A 26,921-nucleotide genomic window follows, 5' to 3' on the forward strand; every position below is an offset into this window, starting at 1 on the left:
ACTACACGCACGTATACTCTCTTAAAACTTTAAATTAACAATTATGACCAAAGCCGTGTTGATAACAACTGAGACACCCTCCTTCAATAATGTCTGATGCAACAATGCGTACATTATCCTTATTATCCTTGTTATTAGAGTGGTCAAACAATGTTTTTTAATACAACTGCAACAATAACCATTGGTATTGGTGAACATTTTTCCATATGTTTGTTTGTGTTGGTTAAATTCATTAATTCTCTTTTCTTTTTTTACGATTTCATCCTGTGAGTTCCCTGTGTGCTTTTTGTCCACAACCCAAATGAAAAAAGCTCTTTGGAGTTGACAAACTAACGTTAAATATGTATCAAATTTCATGCCTTATAAAAATATTCTTCATAATATAAATTTTGAACTACTTGTTCCTTTAGTACTATGCATATTTGAATATATGGCCATAAATACATATGTATGTATGTATGTGCATAAACAAGTGTATAAGAATCGAGAGGAGTCGTTAGTTGGTGGTTTTTGTGAAGTGTTGCCTGTTAATTTTTAAGTGAGAGTTTTGTAGGTTTGTGAAGGATATGTGTGCTTTCCTATTGGCCAATGATTCGCATTAGGAGTAAACAACCCCTAATGCGTGCCACATGTCTAAAATACACTGAGAGATTGCAATTGATGAATTTTAAAAATTTAAATATATTAACTCTCTGAGAGTTAATCTAAGCATTCTTTTAAGAAAAAAGGGCCCATTTTCAAAAAAAGTCAAAAAAGTTTTTGATTTCGGAAAAAAAAGATTAAATTTTTTTTATTTTTTTTCGAAAGATTAAAGAAATAGCTATCTAAACTATTTGGGGCACATTTTCCTAAGAACAATAGATAATAAGTTACATGGATGAGAAAAAACACATGTTTGTCCAAAATGTCAAATTTTGACCCCCTCAAATCAGAGAGTTCTTGACCGATCTTGTTGAAAAATTGTATCTGAATTACTATCCAATAGGTCTAACCTTGGTGCAAATTTCAAAATCAAATTTTTACATTTTACCGCTAATGCTATCTATATATGTATATAAAAAACGACTGGACCGATTTTGATGAAATTTTCAGATTTTTAATATTCGGTCTGTGCGCAGAGGGGTGTGTAAAAATCCAATTTTTACATTATACCGCTATTTCATTAGGTGCATGAATAATAAATTTCCATACTGAATTTTTGAATTCATTGGAACCAGCCGAAAAGCCACTACATGTATTGACATTGAAGGTTGGTTCACCGACTTTGTCCGACACTGTATATTAAAATCGAGATCGAGATGCAATATAAAACAGAGTTTTCTAAAGGCCAGCAACATGAAACGGGTTCAGCTAGTTTTCTATATTTAAAAAAAAAATATCACAGATAGATTTGAGACAGTTTGTATAAAGTAGATCCCGAATTATTTCATCAATATAGATTCCTTGGTATAAATATATCACGGATGGATTTTTTATATTTTATATATTGAGATATATTAAATTCTGTGGAACAGATGTTTGTGAAATATTTTCTACTTTCTATTTCTATTTTCTATCCTACCTGTGATATTTTTCGTATATAAAATATCTGTTATATTTTGGGTAAAGAAAATTTGCACAGATATTTTTCGTATTGCAAATATTCACAGTATCGTATCTGTGCTATCTCGTAAAAAATATACACAGATTTCAGTCTGTGATATTTTCCGTATTGAAAATGTTCATCAGTGCTATTTTTCGATAGCAAATATTCAGAAATTCTCTTTTGTGATATATCATAGAAAATATGCACAGATTTCAGTCTGAGATATTTTTCGTATAGAAAATATTCGCAAATTCCTATCAGTGTCATTTTTCGTATAGAAAATATTCACAGTGATATTTTCCATCTACGAATACTTTGTAGAATAATATCAAAAAATGTCCACAATATTTTTCTAACTGTGTATTTCTTAGCCACAAGATTTGTACTTATGAAACAATTATTTTCTTATTAAGGGTTGCTATAAGTAATTAATTGAATTATTTTTGCCAGCTTGTGCTGATAGCTCCGCCTTGTTGATGAAATAACAATAGTTTCAAATAGAAGAGCAAACAACAGTTTCGATGTTAACTCTCTATATTTATAGAAAGTGGGGATGTGAAGTTAATATGGTTAGTGTTTAAAAAAGTGTATTTACATCTTTCGGTATCTGTTTGATACCATTAATTTACATTAAATAGTAACGGATGTGTTTAAAAGTGTTGTGTAATTGTATTTATTAAACTGTAATTTATATTTATTATAAATAAGTTATATACTCGTTTTATTTTAATCCTTTTATAATAATAGTATATAAATAAAAAAGTTAAAAAAGTTAAAAAATAATAAAAAACTTCAAACTATATTTGCAATAATTATTTGGTGTATTTTTTTTTATGGAATCCAAAAACTTGACCTACTCGTCACCAAACTTGACCTACTCGATATTTTTGGATATTTGGGTTTGGATATTTTTATACCCACCATCAAAAAGATGGGGAATATATTTTGATTTTGTCAGTTGATATTTTAAAAAATTTGTTTGCTATTTTCTTTAAATAGATTGCAGTTGTACACGTTATTCCTATGAATATACAATAATCTTTATATAAGTATGTATATACAAATCGTCGTACCGATCGTAAAGATTGTAAAAATCTACCCGTTACTGGTCACTTTCGAAAACACATTAACATACATAAATGTAGGATCCGCTCCTTATTTCCATTGGCATTGCAATTAGAATTTTCTGAAATACAAATGGAAATTTCCGAAATACAATAGGAAAATTCTGAAATACAATTAGAAACTTTTTAAGTATAAATTAAAAATTCTGAAATACAAATGGAAATTTCTGAAATACAATTGAAAAATTTTGAAATACAATTGGAAAATTCTGAAATACATTTAGAAATTTCTGAAATATAAATGGAAAATTATGAAATTCAATTAAAAAATTCTGAAATATAATTGGAAATTTCTGAAATACTATTGGAAATGGTGTAGAACAAAATATATTGTACTAGAAATATTTAAAAACTTTGTAAAAATAAATATAGAAGAAATTGATTTTATGGGCGATTCACACGTTAAAGAACTAATATAAATATATATTGGACATGAGTCAGAAACGAAGATATGTTCCGTAAAGCTTTCTTGTAGTATTGATATAAAAACCAATATATTAAATTTTTATCACAAACTCTGTAAAGTAATAATTTCAAGAATTGAAATAATAAAGTTCTATCAGTTTTAATTCATTCCAATAAGGAAATAAACTTTTTGAATTGATTTCGGAATACAATGATATGTATGTATAATAAATGACCCAAAAACTAATTTGATAAAACATATGAGGATATATTTAGAGTTTCTAATTTGGAAGAATTAAGGCACATAATAGGAAATTTCAAAAATCGACTCAACAAAATTTTAAATTAGTCAGCCATGATGCATATTGTCGCATTTGCTGTTCAACATTGTGCTCGACGTTATCATACGTAATGCAACTCGAGCTAGCAGAGGAATAAGATGGGGCCTCAATGAACGCCTTGAATATGCAGACGACATCTGCTTACTGTCACATAGCCACAGAGACATGGTATCAAAACTGAAGGCTCTAGAGATCGAAGCGGCAAAGGCTTGTTTAAAGATAAACACCGCCAAGAGCAAAAGCATGCGATGTAACACCATCAATACCAACAGGTTCAAAATACGCAATGTTGACCTGGACGATGTAACATCTTTCTGTTACCTTAGGTATCACTACGAACAATGGCGGCTATAGTAATGATGTGGCATACCGAATATCAAGGGCCAATCAAGCATTCGGCATGTTAACTCCAATATGGAAATCAGCCGTCATATCTTTCAACATCAAAATAAAGTTGATCAACAGCTGTGTCAAATCCGCTCTCCTATATGCCAGCGAGACGTGTAACGCGCTGCCACGTGATATAAATGCTGTGCAGGTATCTGTCAACCGATGCTTGCGAAGAATTCTTCGGATATTCTGGCCTGCAACAATATCAAACGCAAATCTATGGAGCTTGACAAATCAACGTCCTATTCAGACTGAAATACTCAATCGAAAATGGCGATGAATTGGCCATACTTTGCGCAGGCCCATAGGAGATATAGCAAAAACCGCCATTGACTGGACACCCCAGGGTAACACGCGAAGGCCGCCCATTGCACACATGGAGGCGTCAACTTGAATGCGAGATAACACAAAGCGGTCTTAGCTGGAGGGAAATCAAGCATAAATCATCTAACAGAACTGAATGGAATCAGTTTGTGGTGGCCCTTTGTTCCTTCCACAAGATAATAATAACAATTATAAATCTAATCATAATATGTTGCTCTTAGATTATGTTTATCCCAACCATGTTTTTTCTCTGCGTGTAGGGACATATTTTCCTCAGCGTCTGATTCCAGTCATATCTTTCATGAAATGAATTGGTCCCATATCTTGCCCTGTTGACTGTTTAATTTTTGTACTCGGTGTTTAGTCTCTTTCCGTTCGGCCGTCATAAAAATGTTCTCCCATCACTAACTCTTGTATTTGGATTCATCTGAAAAGAAAATAGTATTCCGTTTTTGGCTCAACCAGTTTAAATGATTTTTGGCAAATTATATACAAGCTGTACGATTTTTTATAAATAAAAGGTATTTTTGAGGGCGATATCAACCAATTTGACTTGGTTTGACCTGCGGCTATATATATAAATGTATTTTTGTTAAATTTTAATGCTTAAAATCACTGAAATTTATTATAATTTAATAGAAAATCTAGTAAATTTGAATTTATCTTAGAAATATACATATGTACATTAGGCATATAACTAATTTTGGCGATATTTTTGGCATACCACCACGTGATGGCCAATGTTGTATAAGTAATGAAAATCATTTTTTTAGGTCATTTGGAATCAAAAACATCACGCACCAACACCAATTTCTAAAATAAACCAAATTTTTTTTCTCTGAAAAATTATACAAATAATTAATTTTTTTTTTTGCAAGTTTGAGGGATACTTCCCTTATTTAAAAATTATCTTTTGAAGTATGTCCGCAGTTATTATTAAAATAAAATATATTGTTTTTCAAAATAATTGAAAAAATTGTTTGGTGCGTGAACTTTTTTAACATCCGCGAAAAAATAATTTTATATTTTTTAATACTCCATACGACTATGCTATGCCAATTTGCATACATATTTGCAAAAATTGTCAATAGTTATATCCCTAATGTACATAACAGTTAGGGTGGGTACAATTGTAGGGAGAAAATCGCGATTCTTTTTCTATGGCACACTCCAAGGAACTTTGCCGAAGAAACCATAACTCAAAAATAAATTTTGAGCCCCAGGATTTCACTATGAGAAAGTCAAATATTCGTTAATTTTCTCCCAAAAAAATCCGATAAAATTAAAAAAAATATGAAAGCTGGTTTCTTCGGCAAAATTTCTTGGAATGATGCATAAAAAAAGAATCGCGATGCGTTTTTGTCGCTAACAATTTAACAACACTTACCAGTTTATGTTGTTGAAAACTGAAATTACGAAATATAGTTTTCAAACAACGTTTCCATTCTATTGTCTCCCTGCAGTTCATCGCACTAGTTCCGCAACGTCGAATTAGTTAACCACTGAGAACTACTACTAGTGAATTTTCAACCCACTCGCAATTTTATTGACTGGTGAATTTAACACGGGGATGTCATTGCGGGTGGCCGATTGGCACATTCTGCATAACACTTCACTATTAAATTCATTAGTACAAATACTCCAGCATTTGATAAAAAAAAGAAAAAATAAATTTTTCTGAGAGCGGGGTTGAACACATAACCTCTCGTTTTCTAGTCAAATGTTCTAACCACTAAACCACAGAGCTCTTATTTGTACTGCTCTCTAATTGTTATTAAGAATTACATGTGAGTCTACTCTCAATTTTTGCATTTCCTACATCATCATTGAGAACGAAAACACAAACGGCCACATTCAGCATTACATGTGGCCATCGAAGTGGTATATTTTAGAGGATTTTATTTTTCTTGAATTTATTTTCAAAAACTTAGGACAAATAGCTGACTATTGCTTATTACTGAATATGCTGGTGAAATGTAGTGCAAGTGATAACCATTTAACTACCACTTTAGCAGCCACAGCGAACTAGTTAGTTGTACAAGTAGTAATATAACTAGTATAAGGTTTCCAATTGGCACTTTTCAAATTTAATAAAGTGTGTCTTATGAGGATGTTTTAAAGTGAAAATAAATATACCTTGATTTTATTAGGTCAGACATACTTGCAAATGGTCAAGGTTTAAAATTTATATAAATTATTTAAAATTTAAATATAACGTTCATAAAATTTTATTTTTATTTGAAACTTACTGTTAATTTAACAACTTTATAAAATCTTTTAAACACCCTGTGTTAAGTAAAAAATCTCTTTCTCTTTGAATCATTTCATTTGTTCACTCTCTTTAACAATCAGCTGTCACATTTAAAGAATAAACATGAGAAGAAAAAAAACAATTTAGTAAGGTCTTAACATGGCTTTAGTAGCTGCGGTACTTTGGATACGAAATGGTTAAGTGACGGGTTGATTAAATGATTTTGGAAATAAAGAAAAAAGTTAAAGGAAAAATTTCACCATTGTATAATTTAAAATAACAAATCTTTAACTAAAAGTATACACGTGTGCTAAATTAAATCTAAAGTGAGTTTAAAGCAAAATAAAGTGAAATTCATGGAAATAAAAATCAATTTATTTATCGAATATACAAAATAAAGTGCTGTACATGGTAGTGAAAAAAAACAAACGAAATATTTTAGTTTAGCAAAAATATTTGAGAAAGAAATTGCAAAAAAAAAATAATGTCAAATGTTCGAAGGAAATTACGTGTTTGGCCAAATGATTTCGTTTTACTAAGCAGCAGAAAAGAAAAAGAACAACACAACAATCAAGAAAATGATAATAACAACGATAACAACAATATAAAAACTAACAATAGCAGCAGCAGTAGCAGCAGCAGCGATAGTACTCTTGGTAGCAGTGAATTTAACACTTGCGATACAATGGCCGCTAATAATAAAATACACGTTGCAGCAACAAAATCATTAGATTTAACCGGTACTCATGATGTCGTTTATAGGCATGATGACGACAACATTGATGACGATGATGATGTTTCAGGGTGAGTTGCTGCTCTGTTTATAAACAAAATATTAAAATGAATGCATAAATAGTACCTTTTATAGAAAAAAAGTCATTGACAGTACATAAACGTCTTTGCTTATTTTTAGTATTCTATAAAAATGTAAACAAATTTAAATGAATATTACATTGAATTTTCAGGCTACATTTAGTGTGAAGCTAAAATAATAATAAACCACAATGTTGCTAACTTAGCGATTTTACAATGTTTGCTAATATTTTTCTTCAAATTTACTAAAAGAAAAGGAAACGACTGTAACTAACATTCCAACGAATGTGTATAATAATTAATTTTAAGAAAAATTTTTTTCTTGTTTTATTTAATGTTTTGTCCGTAATTTTATACCCATCACTAAAATTATATTGGAAACTTTTCCAAATATTCAATTATAAAGTCGAAATACAAAAAATATCCCAAGAATGTGTTTTGTTTTTTTGTATTTTATTAATATACATAATAATATTATGTACATTAGGCCGGGCCGAATTGTATGGACGACAAAAATTAAAAAATCGTATAGCAGAAACGCAATCTACGGAAAATTCTAAGAAAGTTTCCTCAAGAAACCAAAGGTCTAAAATCCAATCCTATCTTGCGCATTTCGTCTTTTATCCAATAGAAAAAACTATTAAAAAAATAATATGTACTGAAATATCATTGGATAAAAGACGAAATGCGCAAGATAGGATTTGATTTTAGACCTATGGTTTCTTGGGGAAAATTTCTTAGAATTTTCCGTAGAATGCGTTTCTGCTACACGATTTTTTGTGAAAAAAATCGACCCACCCTAATGTACATATATTAACAAAATAACAAAAAAAAAATTATTAATAAAATTCCGAAAATACAAAACATTGTCAATATGTACCATAATAATAATTAGTTTTCAGAATTATTGTTATGGTACATATTGACAATGGATACTTAGGATACTTACGAGCAAAATAAAAAAAGTAAATAAATAAACCTTGAACTAAAACTTCCACATGTAAGCGTATTTTTTGTAGATCTTATCAAGGACTATTTATATGTGAAGTTCATTCGGACGATAAATTGATTGTTTTAAAAAAATGGCCCCCATTTCGCCTACGAAGCTGAACAACTGCAAAATAACGCTAACTTTGTGAAATTTGGTACGATATCTCCAATAGTTCCCGATACACTGAATTATTTCCAAAAAAAACCTTTCTAAACCACTGTACGATGCATTGAACCAATTAAAGAATCATTCCCTTATAATCGCATCTGATAATGTTTCCTTCATGGTATAATTTTGAGTTCGTATTTTGCTATCTTCAAGTCTTTGTTTGATATCTTCTATTAAACTTAATTGTTTAAAAATGCTGAAATTTTTTCATAGAAATAATCATTTATATTTTCAAAAAAAGTTTATATTGTATGATCACTCCCTGTATATGTATGTCCGTCTGTGTATTGAAGGCATGGTAGGGCTAATTGGGGGGGATTTAGGGGGATGAAATTTTCTCCAAATTGCTGATCAGAAATGTTTGGTGTTGAAAATCGATACAAGAAAAAAACGTGGATAGCTAACTTATGTTTCAAAAATTGACAAAATTAAATGTTTGTAGTAATAGAAAATTAACCAAATCTTGTGAACCGGATAAATTGTTTTTATACAAAATGCAAAAAAATAGGTGTCCATAATGTAACTAAACAAATTTTTTTTTTTTTTTTTTTTCAATTTTATTTTTTATTTATTGTATCTTCATTCATGAACTAACAACAAGTACTTCAAATCTTATATCTAATAATTATAATTTAATTACTCCAGCCAGTGCCGGACGAAAAATTGTTTATTCATTTAGCTTTTATTAAATTGGCATTCTTCCTTCTATTCTTTGGATTAGGTCTGCTGTGTCCCTCCTTCTTAACCGAGTGTGGCCACGGTTATTTAATATGTTGCGGGCCAGTGGGTTTGGGTGAATTTCAAGTTTTTTTTAAATATTTTTCTGCATTTTTCGTGATCTCAGTTTTTACAAGGGGCACGTTTAGATCTTTGTGTATATTCGCGTTTTTGATATACCAGGGGGCAACTGTGATCATTCTTAAAAACTTGTTTTGGCGTCTTTGGATCTTTTCAACATTTGACACTGAGGCCGTGCCCCATAGCTGTATGCCATAACACCATATCGGTTTTATGATCATGTTGTAAAGTAGAAGTTTACAATCTAAACTAAGCGTAGAGTTTCTACCAATAAGCCAATTAATTTGAATTGACTTCAATTTCATTTGAATCAACTTTGCATCTATATGACTTTTCCATGTAAGGCGACGATCGAGATGTATTCCGAGGTATTTCACTTCCGATTGTTGAATTATTGTTTGGTTATTGATATGAATAGGGGGGCATGATTCTCTACGCAATGTAAAGGTTATATGGGTACATTTTTGCTCATTGACTTTCATTTTCCATTGTTTTAACCATTTTTCTAATTCAAATATGTGATTTTGTAAGTAACGAAATGCTTCTTGAGGGTTTTCATGAATGCTTAGAATAGCAGTATCATCAGCAAATGTTGATGTATGAGTACGATTGTTAGTTGGCATATCAGACGAATATATCAAATATAAAAAGGGTCCCAGGATACTGCCTTGTGGGACTCCAGCTTCAATGGGTTGGGGACTACTTAAAAAGTCTCCTTCTTTAACCTTAAATGTTCGACCAGTTAAATAGCTTTCCAATAGCTTATGTGTGTTTGCGGGTAAATTTTGACTCAGTTTGTATATTAAACCATCATGCCATACTTTATCAAATGCTTGAGAAATGTCAATAAAGAGAGCGGAACAATATTTCTTTTCCTCAAACGCTTTTCTTACAATATTTACAAGTCTATGGGTTTGTTCGATAGTACTGTGTTTTCTTCTAAAACCAAATTGATGATTCGGAATACAATTGTTTTCAATTAACATCGGGTGCAACTTGTTCATAAGTATCTTCTCAAATAGCTTTGATATATTGGACAATAGGCTTATTGGTCTGTATGATTCTACTTTTGTGTGATCTTTTCCCATTCTGGAGGATAATATTCAAGGCGTAATATAGCATTAAAAATAAAAAGAATTATTTTTATTGCTATCCGGGGTAGCTCCATAAGCATCTTGTTACTGATTTTATCAATACCAGGTGCTTTCTTGGAGTTTAAATCAACAATAGCCTTTTCGATCTCTCGAATCTCAAAACGTAGGAGTACGACTGCTCCAAAATGGGGTACAACAGGTGGCAACTCAATTGCTTCATTTGATGTGTTCGGTGTAAATACGTTTTTCAAATGATTAACAAACAGATTCCCTTTTTCAGTATCATTTCTTGCCCAACCACCACTTGAATTTCGCAAGGGGGGCTTACATATGACAGGTCTTTTAAGACTTTTTGTTGCTCGCCATAATGAGTAATCCGATTGCGGGGTTGCGTCCAGGCTTTCTAAATATTTATTCAATGATTCCATTTTTCGAAATTCCAAGAGCTTTTTAAGTCTTTTTATACAATCTTTAAGCTTCGATTTGAGTTGGGGGGGATCTGTGCAATTGCCACTCTCTTCGAACTCTTCTTTTTTCATTTAAGAGCCGTTCGACATCTACAGAATAAATTCTATTATATCTGATTTGTCGGGGGGTTTGGGTAGCATGTTGAGCAGCCAGTTTGAGATTTTTATCGAAATTGATAAGAGAGTGATCGATGTTTTCTGGTGTTCTTAGCGGTATGTTTTCCGAGCAATGTGTACTGAGGTATTTTTTATATTTGAGCCAATCAATTCTTGTGCCTGTCATCGCTAAAGTACCAGTCGGGGATACAATTTCTCGGGGGCTCAATAAAGTAACAATAGTGGGTGAGTGATCTGAAGATAAACAAATGAGAGTAATATTAATATTTGCTAAACGACATCATGATTTTAGAAAGTTCAAAATATTTAGGATAAATCTGAAGTAATTCCCTATTATATCGTAAACGTGGTGCACATTTTATGAAAAATATAGATTTTAATTCAAAATGCTAGAATAAATAAAAATGCAATGTTTGCGTAAACGAAGTTTACAAATGCTGCAATCTTATGCAACAGTAAACTAAGTGATGCGATGGTTGCATAAACGCACCATATTTATATTTCAAATATCTCATATTCATTTCTTATAAAAATTAATTTCTTATGAGAATATTTCTTCCTTTATTTTATATGTCTAGCGAACGAATTGTGTGTTGCCGTGACATACAATAACACACAACAATTTCATGCGAATATGTTAATTGAATTATATTATATTCAAATAAATTCTATATGTATCTATGCTGATTAATGATAATAACATGTAGTGTATTTTTTTCAAATGCACCATATTCCATTGATTTATTCCTAAAAATTGAATTTTTTGAAATAATATTGTTTTCTTATGACCTAGAAATCTGACTTGGAGCCTCTTGGAGGTCTTTTACAAATGATATGCTATTTAGCGAATATTATATATCGTTGATCTGCATATCTGTCATACATAATCAATTGTAATTGTTTGTGCTTTTTTGAAAATATTTCCATTTATAGTTTTAACATAGTTTTTATATGCAAACTGCAACATTTTTTGTGTCATTTCATAAGCGTGAATGAAATGCAGCATTTACGAATATATCGCGGATATCCGCTTCTTATAGTAGCATCAATGCGAATTCTTTTTTATATGATCTGTGATCAATTGATCGGAGCACGTCAGTATGTGTTTAACTGCTCTGTGAGTTTTACACCACCATAGTGGGAGGGTATATTGAGTTAGTGCTGATGTTTGTACGTGCAAAAATAAAGGATCATTTTCAGAGTCGATTAAGCGATGTCCATCCGTCCGTCCATGTAAACCTTGTAATCGAACTACAGATCTCAAATTCAAAGATAATTCAACGAAATTTGGTACAAGCTCTTTCATTGGCCCAAGGACGAATTTGGTTATATTCGGTTCATTATTTCTCCTAGCCCGCATACGATTGCACTATCTGAATATATTTAAGCTCTCATAAATATCTTAGTTATATAGATATCCAAACCAAATTCAGCAAGTTAAGCTCTCGTAAATATCTTAGTTATATAGATATCCAAACCAAATGAAGCAAAAATAAATTTTATATAAACCGAACTCGCTTCGCCAAATTTCGTTATGATCGGTCCACAATTAGTCATAGCTGCCATATAGGCCCACTTCCGAAAATCACTTTAACCTCTTAAAAATGTTGGTATTCCAATAAAAATGAATACAAATTATTTATATACATACATACAAAAGACATGTCATTGGTGATAGGTATCATATGGTCAGGCTTGACCGAATATACTTTCTTACTTGTTTGTTCCTAATTTCGAGAATTTTTAATTATTTTACGTTCTTTTTGATAGAGTTTTTTTTTTTTACAAAATTGAAAATATATTTAATAAAAAACTTATAAGAGCCCTACTTTGCTTTTCATAATTACTTTTCAATTCCATAAAAGACTCCTAACTAACTCTCCTATTTTTGATCAATAGCCTCTATAGGAAAATTAAGAAACGACTAAATAGAATCACAAACATATTCGGTATCATAATATTCGATAAATAACATAATCGATTGGATTTAAAGTTGTTAGCCTATTAAATTTTCCTTATAAAAATATTAAGTACCACTATGTGTATTTATTTTTAAACTTATAAATTTTAAACTTGTAAATAGACTAATTCCAAAGTGATAGGATACTGTACTAGTTGTAACACTTCATATGAAGGGGTCCTGTCACTTTTACTGAGCGAGACAGATTTAGATTCATATAAAACTTTTTTATGTCCAATTTCATCACAAAATTAAATATTATGAAACAATTATGAATGTTCAAGACATTTTCTAAATGGAGGGCCTTGAGTGGGGACTAGGGACAAATGATGTACAAATAGTGTACATATAAAAGAGATAAAATTTTAGAACTAATTTCTGCAAAATTTTATCAGTATTGCCGCATAATTAACATGTTTATGACTGCTCTAAATTTCGGGTGGACATTTGTATGGGAACCGATATTGTCCATTTTTAATACCAAACAAACCTTATCAACAGAGAGTATTTAAATTTCAGCCAGATAGCTGGGTTCGTTTGGACCATAACGTGTTTTCAACAGACAGACACACTGACGGACATAGCTAGATCGTATTCGAATCATATGAGAATTTACTTTTTCGATATTTTACAAACGTAAAGACAAAAACTTTTTGATGGTGGGTATAATCATATAATTTGTTTTTAATCATGAAAAAAAATTAAATAAAAATTAATGAATGATAAATATTTTCGTTATTCGTTATAAATGCTTTAATGGAATAATTAAAATATCTAACTTGATTCGAATTTTAAAATTTGATCAAGATTGTTTCCAATCTTTTGTCATAAAATTTGATAAAAATGGCTTGAATTTTTGTATGGGATTTTTTAAAAATTCATTTTTAAACACCAGTTGGACAAGTGAAACGCTTCTTGACAAGTGCAACTTTGGGTAAATCTGCGTGGAAGTCTGCAAAAGATAATGTTCCTTGTTTAACCTCACTATACGAAAAGAAATAATGGATATAACAAGATCGATATTCAAGTCAAATCAGGGAAGCTGTAAAAGAATTGTTTGTTAAAAAATTTAGAAAAACAGATACATTTACATACATTTTTATTGATTAGCGTTTTTTTCTAAATAATTAAAACTGTTTAATTAGCATTACTGAAAGAAAGTGTAATGTAAATACAAAAAGAGCGTGTCAAAAGAGAATATGTAATATGACAACAACAGAGAATAACTAATAGCTAAAACAAGACGTGTTTAACTATTAATTAAAAACAATATAACGGTAAACGACCTAATATTTTGAATAGACAAAATTAATATCAAAAGAAAATACACTTTAATTTAAAATTTTAAAACTTTTGTGTGCATTGAATACAAATTGTATAGCTGCTCAAGTTCGTACATAGAATTTATCGTTATCTCCCTTTACTTGACAAATTCTTTAGTCTTGAGATTAAGTTTTGAAGGGGGTATTTCAGGTGTTTTTTTTTCGTTCTCTTCAATAATATTTTTGCGTGCAATCTTAAGGTCATTAGCAATTTATTACTTAGTATTTTTGTAATTTGTTGTTATTGTTAATTTTGTTACTGTCTGTGTTTATTTGTTTAACTTAATTATTATCAATTCACTTTTATTTCGTGTGTTTTCTCTGTCAAGTTTAGAATTCTTTTTATATTTAATATTTTTTTTTTTTTGAAAAAGCCGGTTTTTTTTTGTTAGTATGTACTTTTTTAAAAGCTGTGAGACGCATAGAAATTTAAAACTGGAATTTTTTTGTTAACAAAAATTCACTTCAAATACCCCAATCAAGTTAAAATATTTTGTTTGGGTTTTTTTCTTCAATATTTTTACATTGGAAAGTTTTGCGTTGTCATCATAATTTGTTTCTTTTTCTTTTTTGTTGTTGTTTATTTTTTTATTTGAAGTAGACACCAAGAAGTCAAGGTAAATTGTATGGTGGTAATTATTAAGTTATTTAAGGCATTTTATGCATAAATTTAAGTGTTTATTTTTGAAATTTTTAAAATTTCATTTCCTTTTTCATGCACTTTTAACAATATTTTGAGTTGGGTTAATGACATTTAATTTCATACAGATTTTGTTAAATTCTAAAGAAATTTGGAAGATGTGTTTTTATTTGGTTTAAACCGGTTTTAGGAAGTTCATATTAGTAACAGGGCAAGTTTGTCAACTTTTGTAAATGAAAATGCATTTTTTGTTGAACTTTGCATAAATTTGCATTTTTTGCATCTTCAAGGAAAATATTACTTTTAACGCCACAGCACATGGACTATTGTTTGTAGTGCCCATAACGGTAAGTCTGAAGGCAATAATATTTTTTTGCCATTAAATTTTTTTTATAAATTTTATTATGTAAAAATAAAAAAAATAAAACTAAAAAATACTTTATTGTAGTTATTAATCGAATTTTACATTACAATATCCCCCATTAACACGAAGTCTGGTTATGCCTTAACTAATAGTTATACTGTCCGTTAAAACTATTTTTGCATGAAAACTGTCAGTATAACTATTAGTTAAAACATAACCAGACTTCGTGTTACTGGGGGTAAATGTAATTAATTTAAACTTTTCATTTTGATTTTTCCTATGCTCATTAATTTTTTTTCTGCAGTTCTGTGTGCATACATATGTTCTAGTTGTGGCAAGGGTATAAATAAGTTTGTCATTCATTCATGTCCGTCTGTAATTTAAATTGTTACATTACTGCTCCTGATTCTAGCACACTCTTATTTTCAATATCTTGAATATTGTTTGATAACTGTCACATCTGAGCTCTTACAAGTTTGATTTATCATTTTGCCTTTTGTAAATTTTGATACTTAACATGACTCATTCTATTTAAAAAGGTTAAATAGAGGGGACTATGTTTTGTTCTAATAATAACTATTTGTGCAAAATTTCGTAAATCAAGGTCACCTCGTTCAGGCCCTATAGTGTTTTAATTGTTTTTAAAACTTTGTTCAAAGATTTAATTTTTGGTTGGACCGGTTTTCAATTGACAAAATATGTTCCAACATTTTACACTACGCTTTTATTACAAAAAATATTTTTATAAATTTATACAGAATTTTAAGATTGCTGCAAATATTAGTAAAACTTCCACAACAGTACCTTAACAAAAAGTTTGTTAAAATTTGAAAATATACAGCAATATTTTTGCTCACAACAATTTTAATTTCAATATTAAAGCTTTATGAAGGGAACATACATATGTACATACATATGTATGTATTTAACACTGATAAATTGAATGAATTCGCTTGTTTTGTGAATATCACGGCATTATTATTTTTTTTTATTCATTTGGCAACACAAAGTAAACAGTGAAAATTATGGATATGTCTCAAATATAAAATTTAACTAGTTCCATTCATTTAAATATTACAATACATTAGCAGCAATCAAAATGAAGTTGTGAAATATCCAAAAAATTAACACGATAGAAAGACTCAAAAACTCAATCTAAAACGAGACAGTTAAAAATGTTTGTTGAAGTAACAGATTTATTAAAATTATAGAAAGAGGTGGGGTTGCGAAACCTAGAATCATTAATACGTGAGTTACTGCATATACAAAATATTTTCTAATTTGTTTAATAAATATTTTATTAATGCTTTAAACATGTAGACACCTGAGTACCAAAGTTTCTGATTTGTAATATAAATATTTGATAGAAGACTTTAATATGTATCAAATTGTGTGTAAATGTGTGTATTAAGAATTTCAAATCACAAAATGTGTCTATACAAAAATCTAATCTCACCTCGTCCATTCTTTTATTTTGTTACCAATTTAAACGAAAACGATTTTGTAGAAAATGAGAAAAATTTTCAACTTAAATTAATTTTACTGTAGTTAACAAACAAAATTTTTAAATTTAATTAATCTAGCATTCCAAATTTTTTCAGTAACAAACTATTTTTTAGTTTAGAATTATTTATGTACACATGTATGTATATGTATGTATCTATAATTCGTAATACTTTTTTAATATAATTTTTGAATTCAGAAAATCCAAATCCATATTAAACTGTCCTAGCTCTTTTCTATTGGAAACTTTGTCAAACTGTTTTCTATAGAAAACATGTTCAACTTTTTTCAATAAAAAAACATGTCCAAACAAAACAATTTCATCTTATTCATATCGGAAAATATATGAATTCATACGTTGCGTTTGTACCTTTGTACATACACGAACATTTCGATTTTGGCTCAATTCAGAGCTCCTTACTTCGCATAACAGGGGTCAGTTCCATACTGCGGACTGGAGGCTTGTATTGACGGAATATTTGTACAACGATGTCATAAGGGATATAAATACTAAGGGCATAGGGTAACATAGAGACGAGACGTAATTGTCAAAAACCTAAGTCTGTTGTCAAAAACCTAACTCTTGCAACAACAAAATACATGCAAGTCAATGTATTTTGTTGTTGTATCAAACATACATATGTAGTAATATATTTTTATAGATAAATGTCTAATTTTTATAAACTTAGTCTAATATAAGACTTCTTGAAGGTTTTTTATTATAATGTATTACTAAATCAAGTAAGAGAGCTATATTCGGCTGTGCCGTATCTTATATACCCTTCACCAAATTATACTTCAACATAAAAATTTGAAATATTTTTAAATAAACAAAATTTATTTTTTTTTCCAAAGTAGTTTTTTTCATTTTTTGGAAAAAAAAATTTTCGAATTGTTTTTTTTAATTTTAATTTTTTTTTAAATTTTTTGTAAAAAAAAATTCGGGTTAAAAAATATTTTTTCCGATTTTGACCCATTGTAGGTCCAACTAACTTATGGTCTCATACACGTCATTGCAAATTGTGTATATTAATGACTTAGTAATCCAGATATAGATCAAAAATAGAGGTTGTCCTGGTTTTTTCTATATATCTCAGCCATTTGTGGACCGATTTTCTCGATTTTAAATATCAACCGAGCCGGAAGAATTCCGGAGATATTGATGTATGAATCGTGTATGTAAGTTATTTGGGGGATTCGGAAAGTTGATTTCAACAGACAGACGGACATGGCTTAATCGACTCCGCTATCTATAAGGATCCAGAATATACATATATACTTTATAGGGTCGGAAATGAAAAATGTAGAAATTACAAACGGAATGACAAACTTATATATACCCTTCTCACGAAGGTGAAGGGTATAAAAACAGTTTGATCAGAAAGGTGATAATTAATATGAATAAGGTTCTTTAAAAAAGGCTATCTCGTAATAAACATGCTAAAACATATTTTTTACAATAAATTTTTCATTTTAAATAATGTTGCCCTAAAAACCCGAAAAAATGCTACATGTTTCACCCTCAATTATAAAAAAGGTTAGAAAGGCAAAATTAACATATTTAACATAAACAAAAACAAAATTAACATATTTTGAGAAATATTAAAATAAAAGCACATTTTTACTTAAAATATATCCATATTTACTTGTATATGAGTTTTTGTCTTCGTAGGATATCGTTAACCTATTCGCAGGTATGACCAAAAAAATTTAATTTTTTTAACGGCAGTTTCAAAACTCCAATTTAAAATTTTTAAAAATTTTGTTAAACAAATTTCAAAATTTTTTGATCATCACATTGGGATTTATTGAGAACATAATAGGGAATAAAAATATGAAAAAGTATGAAAATACCTCCTATAGTTTTTCCGTACCTGCGATTTAAATTTTGAGATTTTCGAGAAAAACTGTTTTTTTGGCCATATTTTGGCGACAATTACGTGTACATTTCGATTCTTTTAAATTAAATTGCAAAAGTAATTATTTAAAGCCAACATTTTTACAAAAACTGAAAAATTGCATTTTTTCCCCTTGTAAATGCACCTCAAAACTTCAGCGTCGCACAGTGGGTTGAATGGTACCCAAAGTGGCGATTAATTCATAGAAGCCGTAGTTTTAAAATTTATATTATATAAGCATATAAAAACACAGCATTTTAGAAAAAAAAAATTTTGTAACCCTTTAAGCGCATTATTGTTTTTTGGAAAAAAATACATTTTTTCACAATTTATGCTGTAACTTTGGAATGGAAAGCGATAAATTATTGAATAAAATTGGAAATTAAAGCATACTTAATGTGCTATTAAAAAAATCAAAATATAAATTTATTGTTTGTATTTATATTAGTATAAATTTAATTTAAAATCCAATTTTTGTTTTACACAAAATTGTATAAATTTACAAATTTTTTCAAAAAAGTCATAAAAGAGAATATTACAATTTTTTAGTACTGAATAATCATAAATCCATAAAAACACAGCACTTTAGAAAAAAAAAGTTAAAAAAAAATTTTTTTTAACCCGTTAAATGCATTATTGTTTTTTGGAAAAAAAGACCTTAGTCACAATTTATGCTATAACTTTGGAATGGAAAGCGATAAATTAATGAATAAAATTGGAAATTAAAGCATACTTCATGTGCTACTAAAAAATAAAATTATAAATTTATTATATGTATTTATATTAGTATAAATTTAATTTAAAATCCAATTTTTGTTTTACACAAAATTTTATAAATGTACAAATTTTTTTAAAAAAGTCACAAAAGAGAATATTATAATTTTTTCGTAATGAATAATCATAAATACATAAAAACACAGCATTTAAAATAAAAAAAATTTTAACCCGTTAAGCGCATTATTGTTTTTTTGAAAAAAAAGACCTTAGTTCACAATTTATGCTGTAACTTTGGAATGGAAAGCGATAAATTAATGAATTAAATTGGAAATAAAAGCATACTTAATATGCTATTAAAAAATTCAAAACATAAATTTATTATATGTATTTACATTAGCTTAAATTTAATTTAAACTCTAATTTTTGTTTTTCACAAAATTTTATAAATGTACAATTTTTTTAAAAAAAAAACCACAAAAGACAATATTATAAATTTTTGTAATGAACAATCATAAATACATAAAAACACAACTTTAAAAAAAATGTAAGAAAAAAATGTTTTAACCTATTTTGTATCAGAATATGTTTTTTACAAAGAGGAGTTCTTTCACTATAACTTAAATAAGTAAAAAACCTCAATAAACCCGCACGATTTTTTTCAGTATATAGAAGCTGAAAGTTCATATTTTAAGAGCATTTAATGGAATTTACCCGATCTCGCCCTGATTTTTTTTTAAACTCAATCTATATATCGAAAAAACCCCAATAATGGAGAACTTTAAAAAAAATCTTAAAAAATATTTTCAAAACATTTATCTAAACAAAAATTATTTATTTATGTTCTCAAATACCTGAAGTTGATGGTTCCATTTTAATATTTCTACTTTTAACAGATTTAACAAAAAATATAAGCTCTCGAAATATCACAACTTTCAATTTTAACCACAGCACGCAAAATTTGTAAAAATTATTTGACTTTGACCGCTCACTGCCAATAAAGTAAGTTACTCACAACTGTAATTTTAGCAGTTTGTGATGTATGTTAATGAGAACATGTTCTGCAGTTTTTCTAGTTTTTGATTAAACGTATTAATAAAGATATTTTTATTCAATATACATACATATAAAATATATTACAATATTTTGATCTAGTATATTACAGCTACAAATCTTTCTAAAATATAAAAATCTCGTGTCACAATGTTAGTGTTTGAACTCCTCCGAAACGGCTCAACCGATTTTTATGAAATTTTGTATTTATGTTTGGTAGGTATGAGAATAGGTCGTAAAGTATATTTCATACCGCTAGGTCATTAGGGTGACTCTATCCAGAATTTATTTTTACCATTTTTGGGCCAAAAGCTTTTTTCGCATTTTATTTATTTGGCATTAAAAAATACATATAAACCCAAATTTTCATCAACCGACCCTCACCCACCCGTTTTAGTATTTTGTATGAGCAATATCAAAATATCAATATTTAACTATTTTTATGAAATTTTGTATATATTTTTGGTAAGTACAAGAATATTATATATCATACCGCTAGGACATTAGGATGTCCCTATCCATCCATTTTTTAAAATATTTTTCGCCAACAAATTTTGTTTGTATTTCTCTTCATTTGGCATCAAAAATATCTATAATGCCAACTTCACTTAGAATACATTCGCTATTTTTTATTTAACAACCAAAATATTCACTAGAAATAATTTGTATGGCAGAACAACGTTTGCCGGATCAGCTAGTAATGTATAATTCTTAAAGGATTTATTAAGGTGCATAATCAATCATTATTAGAGATAATAATGAAAATAATTGTATATTTAATTTAATTATTGTATATTTTTGAATTGATTTAATGTATTATTTTTGTGTCTATAGCAAATTATATTAAATTTGAAAAACAGAAACTGCGATTAATCGCGATTAACAGAGCTGTTTTTAATTGTAATCGCGGTTATAAAAAAATTACGATTAAATGTTAACCTTAAAATGGAGCCATATATGTATAATATATGAACTTTGAACCTCGATAAAAGACAAAGTTTTGATAAATTTGGAAGGGGTAAAGTCCGATGCCATGTCGAAAATTAACAGGTTCATAATTATCGAAATTGGGAAGAAAACCCGGTTATTCGGTTAACTGTTTTATAAATACTATTTGTTACCAATGAGTCGTTTTATATAGGATCATACTGCTACCACTGGAGCCAGGATATCCTGAAACTTCAAACCTGACTGTGTAGCAGACCCAAACGATTTGTATAAATCCGGTATTAAAAACTACATAGACAGATAGATACTCACATGTCTCTATTATAACACATTTGTATTTACATACATATCTATATTTAAAATACTATTACTATTACTAAGCTTATTTTAGTCATACTTTTCTTACACATGTTCTTCTAAGTATTACGCTGATCATCACATTTCTATATACATATTTATATTTCGTTGAGTGTACTTATAATTTCGGAATATTTATTAAGAATTATTTTCTATCAGCGTTGTTCATATTAAAGAAAAAATTGGTCTAAAATTAACACAAATTCTCAGTATGCCCGAATGTTTTCTTCCTGGAAAAAGTTAATACTTTTTATCTTTTTCGCATAAATTACACTAATAATGACCAACAAAATTATCATAGGAAAAAAAAATTAAAAGAAAAACAGACCATTATCTTGTCAAGACATTTAAGATATGAATGAAAATTCAAATGGCCTAAAATTTATGGATTAATAGATGTACAGTGGTCGACATAAGTCTACGTACGACCACAATTTTTGCCACTTTATTAGAGAAAACCCGGTATATAAAAAAATAATAATGCAGTTTTGTTTGACATCTATTTTTATTGCTATGCACCAATTTTAGTTGCCAATTTTGTCGCAATGTAAACTTGTAAAATTATTCATAAAAAACAATAAAAAAAACATTGACAAAAATCTACATACGACCACAGCATGTCCTGGGGGGTTACTCTCTATTGCGATGCGAAAGGTAAATGCGATAAAAATACATTTTATTATTCTGTGTCGTATATGCAAACGCTTTCGCATCAAAACATTTTGAACACATTTTTTTGCGATGCGAAAACGCAGTAAAGGGTACCAACTGTTCAGTTTTTCTTTCGCATCGCAATAGAGAGTAAGCTCCCTGGTTTTTTTTTGAATACTAACAGATAAGCATGCAATTTATAAGTCTACAGTTCAAACAATATTCAGTAACTTTGAAAACACTGGTAGAGTTAAAAACAAGCTGCGAAGTGGTCGCCCAAAGAAACTACATCGTAGATATGTAATCTTCATTTTAAAAAAAGTCAACAAGAACTCAAAAGTAAATACCACAAAATTGGCCAAAGAACTCGCAACAAGATCAGAAGTTATTGTTCATCCACGAACAATTCAATGAACATTAAATAATAATGGTAATAAAAGCAGAAATCCTCGTAAATTAGCGAACGGATCGAAAACTTCGTTTGGAATTCGCCCAAAAGCGATGAGTTGAAGTAGTAGAAGTGATGGGAGAGATAAAGTATGGTGCAAAACAAATACAGCAATGGACCGAAAAACTTACTCGCTACAGTTAAGCATGGTGTTGGCAGTGTGATGGTTTGGGGTACTGTCGCTGCTTCTGGAGTGGGAAAGTTAGTGTTTATTGAGGATAATATGGATCGTTATCAGTACAAATCCATTTTGGAAAAAAATTTGAGAGCATCCGTTGATATTTTAACTCTTGGTTAAAGTTGGATTTTTCAGCAAGATAATGATCCGAAACATTGGTCTCAAATTGACAAAGATTGGCTACTCTACCATGCCCATTGACAATTGTACACACCACCTCAAAGCCCGGACTTAAATGTTATTAAGTACGTGTGGGAAATTCTACAACGGAAGATCCGAAAACATCTTATTACTTGAGCACCAATGTTAAAGGAGAACCTTCCAGAAGAATGGCAAAATATAACGTCCGCAGAACTGGAAAATTTAGTTGCTTTGATGCCCAGACGCACGCAGACGAAATATTGAATTTAATGAAAATTTGTATTCGCTGAAAAATTTTTATTTAGTGTACAGATCGTATGTAGACTTTTGTTAACATATTTTATTTAATTTTTTGTGAATAAAAGATAAATTAATTATAAATTTAGCGATATTTTTTTGTTATATTACTAAAAATGCATTTGAAATAAAACTGCATCATTACTTTTACTTATTATGGTTTAGGAGTCCACGAGTTACGAAAATAATGGTCGTATGTAGACTTTTGTCGGTCACTGTATACACTTAAAAGCTTATGAAATTTGTATTATATGTATGTATTTTGTTTTGTATTCTAAAACATACTAATATGATTTTTGCATAATTTCTCATGTTATCTAGTTGAAAATTCAAAATTTGAAAATACAATAAAATTCAAACAAAATAATAACAAATCATAACAACCACCAACGCATTAAAAGTAATAAAATAGAAACACCAAGAAAAACAAACATAGAATTCTTATCAATACATTTTTTTAGCAAATAATTTTTTTAAAAAACACCTTAAACATTTTTGTTGTTGAAATTTCTTATCAGTATTTTATTTTTCTTTACTCTTTTTAATTTATTAAACGTTAGTTTTTTGATAAGAATAGTGTAAATATAGTATATAAATATGTATGTATATGAACAAATTACAATTGTCAAATACAATTACTTTAATAAATGTTTGTATATAGCAAGGTGTATGAAATGGGCATTTTTTAAAGCAACATAAAGAGAATTCAGTTAAAACTGTTTGGGCGTGAAGCTAAATATTTCATTACCAAGTTTAATCATTGCATCTTTTATTTAAACTTGAGGTAAAATGTAAGGTACTCTATAATTGGTATTTGACTGGTCGAAATTGTTTGTTTTAAAAAAGAAAACAACTCAACTAATACGTATAATGCCTATTCTAGCACAATATGTAAAATATGCCTTCAAAAATTCGAATAAATTTGTGAGTAATAAAAAAAAAATCTGATACTGGTTTACTGTGGTTAAGCAATTTTGTTTGGTTAAATCCAAACATTATTTTAGAGTATTTTTTGATAATTGGAAAAAAATGTAGTGTTCTTGGTAGAGGTGCCCTTAAAAAATAGATTTGCTTTGGATGGGTCTTATTTTGTTCATTAGTAGCTGAAACTAACTACTGCAAAATTTAAGTGCAATCGGATAACTAGAACACGTGCCGGAAATCGATTGACAGTTGTAAAATTGGGTAAAAAATTGTACTTTTTTCGATATCTTTAAAAAATTTCCTATATATAAATACTGTTTTTTAAACATTTGCAATAAACCTAAGCTTGTAGAGAAAATTATGTTTCTAACAAGGTATAACACAATTGAAAAATAACAAAGTTATACGAGTTTTATCTGATCAAATATTGAGCAAAAAGTGCTAGTTTACGCATATTTTACTCGCGTTTCTATTTTTGACATAGTTGTTTACATAACTTTTGCATGCAAAACAGTGAGTAAATAATACAAAAATGAGTAATACAAAAGAGTGAGTAAATAATACAAAAATTATGACGTAAGGAAATGCTAATAACTTGGTTATTTTTAACTAGTACTTAGTCCCGACAATTATTTTTCACAATGAGTACAATTTATATCTTCACTAATAAAAAACGTTGTCGAATTCGCCTAAACCCATGATATGCAATGACACGCTAACATTAAAAGCATTCATAATTCACCAAATTTGCCATCAGATGAACCTCTCGTTTGTCACAAAATCCCCACTTTGAAGCAATTAAAAATATGGCAGCACTGAAATTTCGGGAGCTGATAATTTTGAGTGTAATCGTGAAAACGCACTTTGAGAATTTGCATAAAAGCTAATCTAAAGTTTTCAGAGATAAAGACTTTATTATTCTCTCTCTCTCTCCATTTATTGCATTAAAAAAATTAATAATTGCGTTTTCTTTTTATGGAAAATCGAATTTTGTGGAGCATGACGCTTTTTCCCCACAACAGTTAATAAATTCTATGAATGTAAAAGCAAACTAAAAGGTTTAATTAAAGTAATGATAATTATGATCTCTTTAGTTTGCAATTATATAAAAAAAGTACAAAATTATAGTCGGCCAAAATCGACTATATAATACATCTGTTACGAGTATATAATAAAAATGTTAATAAAATGCAGTGCATTGTATTGGAAGTAGGAAAATAGGTTATGGAATTGTTCTACATTGAAATTGATAAAACCGGCTTTCACAGGAACTCATTGGAAACATATTACTATAAAGCTTGTGAAAAATAATTGTAACAATTATAGTAATACAATTTAAAAAATTTAAAGAAATCTTAAGATATTTTTACCGATCTGTGTTTAGGGATATTGGATGAAAAAGTTTGTTTCGAATTTCTAAATTTTGAATTTTTCTACTGCAAATAGATTAAAAGTAAAAACCGAAGAATAAATGTCGGTTTCGGTTTTAGGTCTTGAAAAACCGCGGTTTCGGTTTCGGATAAAACCGAAATGGAAACTCTAGCTTGAACCGACCCGAGGCCGTTATAACGTTTATACTATGCTCTAATTCAATATCTGATGGGACAGGTAATCTTATGTAGATCATTCGTTTCATCGACCATAATCCTCCTCGAAAGTACATATTCGCCAACTCTTCAGTACTAAACCAAAATATATGTCCGTAATCAAAGGTTCAAAAGAATTAATACTTAATTCCATTTTCGAAATCATAATAAATTTTATATCTTAACCATTCCGTTAATGAATTCATTATGAATTAATTCATAGACTTAATTCCTTTGTACTTCAAATGCAATGAATTCATTCTTTATTGAATCACTCAAATTCGTTATACAATTGCTTTAAAATTTATTGAATGATTAAATTTTTTTCAATTCGAATCTATTACAAAGAGGCTTAAATGAATGGCGAATCACAATTTAATTTATTTTTATGGCCTTAGTTGTCAAGTCAATTTGGTTATGAAAAATTTCGAAAAAAGAGTGCGTATGTGGAAGCAAAGCCGGTGACAAAAACTTTAATTAAACAATTGAAAGGAGTATTTTCGAAAATAAATTTGAAAAACTTCATACGGATTTGTTTCAGGAATACATGAATAATATTAGATATGCCGATGATATCACGGTACTAGTTGATACTACTTATTACTTAACTTTATTTAGCGACAATTTCTTACATTTTGCATTTTTAAAATTAATTTTTTTTTTAAAAATTTAAAATTTTCATGAGTTTTAATATATTCTTAATGTAGTTTCAGAATATAAGCTTTTTAATTTATGTTCAAAAATTGGAATTCAAATTCGAAATATGTATTTATTCAAAGTGAAAATAAATTAACATGCAATAAAAACTAATTTTTAAAACAAGCTTTTTTTTAAAAACAATCAAAGTTTTCCCGACCTGCTATTAAAATTTTGTGGATTTCGGGAAAAACTCCTGTTGGACATATTTTGGTGAATATGCCCCATTTCTATATTGTTTTAAATTTAAATAAATCTTTTTCAGATATCGGATAAATTTCCAGAGATTTTCATTGTTTTAAAAGTTCGACCTACACGATTTTATTATCAACATTGTCAAATTTTAGTAAAACTTTTGGGGTATATTTTAAAT

The 26,921-nt window shown here is 28.9% G+C and overlaps 1 protein-coding gene across 1 annotated transcript in view; it reads left to right on the plus strand.

Annotated features, from left to right (window-relative positions):
- Positions 1-6,505: 6,505 nt before the first annotated feature.
- The window catches only part of Mekk1 (mitogen-activated protein kinase kinase kinase 4), a 45,575-nt gene continuing 25,159 nt past the window's right edge, over positions 6,506-26,921 (plus strand). The window contains exon 1 of the mRNA XM_065515629.1: positions 6,506-7,224. Coding sequence (XP_065371701.1) covers positions 6,905-7,224 — 320 coding nt within the window. The 5' untranslated portion in view covers positions 6,506-6,904. The remainder of the gene's footprint in view (positions 7,225-26,921) is intronic.

This window comes from Calliphora vicina, chromosome 1, assembly GCF_958450345.1.
Source record: "Calliphora vicina chromosome 1, idCalVici1.1, whole genome shotgun sequence".
In the NCBI taxonomy this organism is placed as follows: domain Eukaryota; kingdom Metazoa; phylum Arthropoda; class Insecta; order Diptera; family Calliphoridae; genus Calliphora; species Calliphora vicina.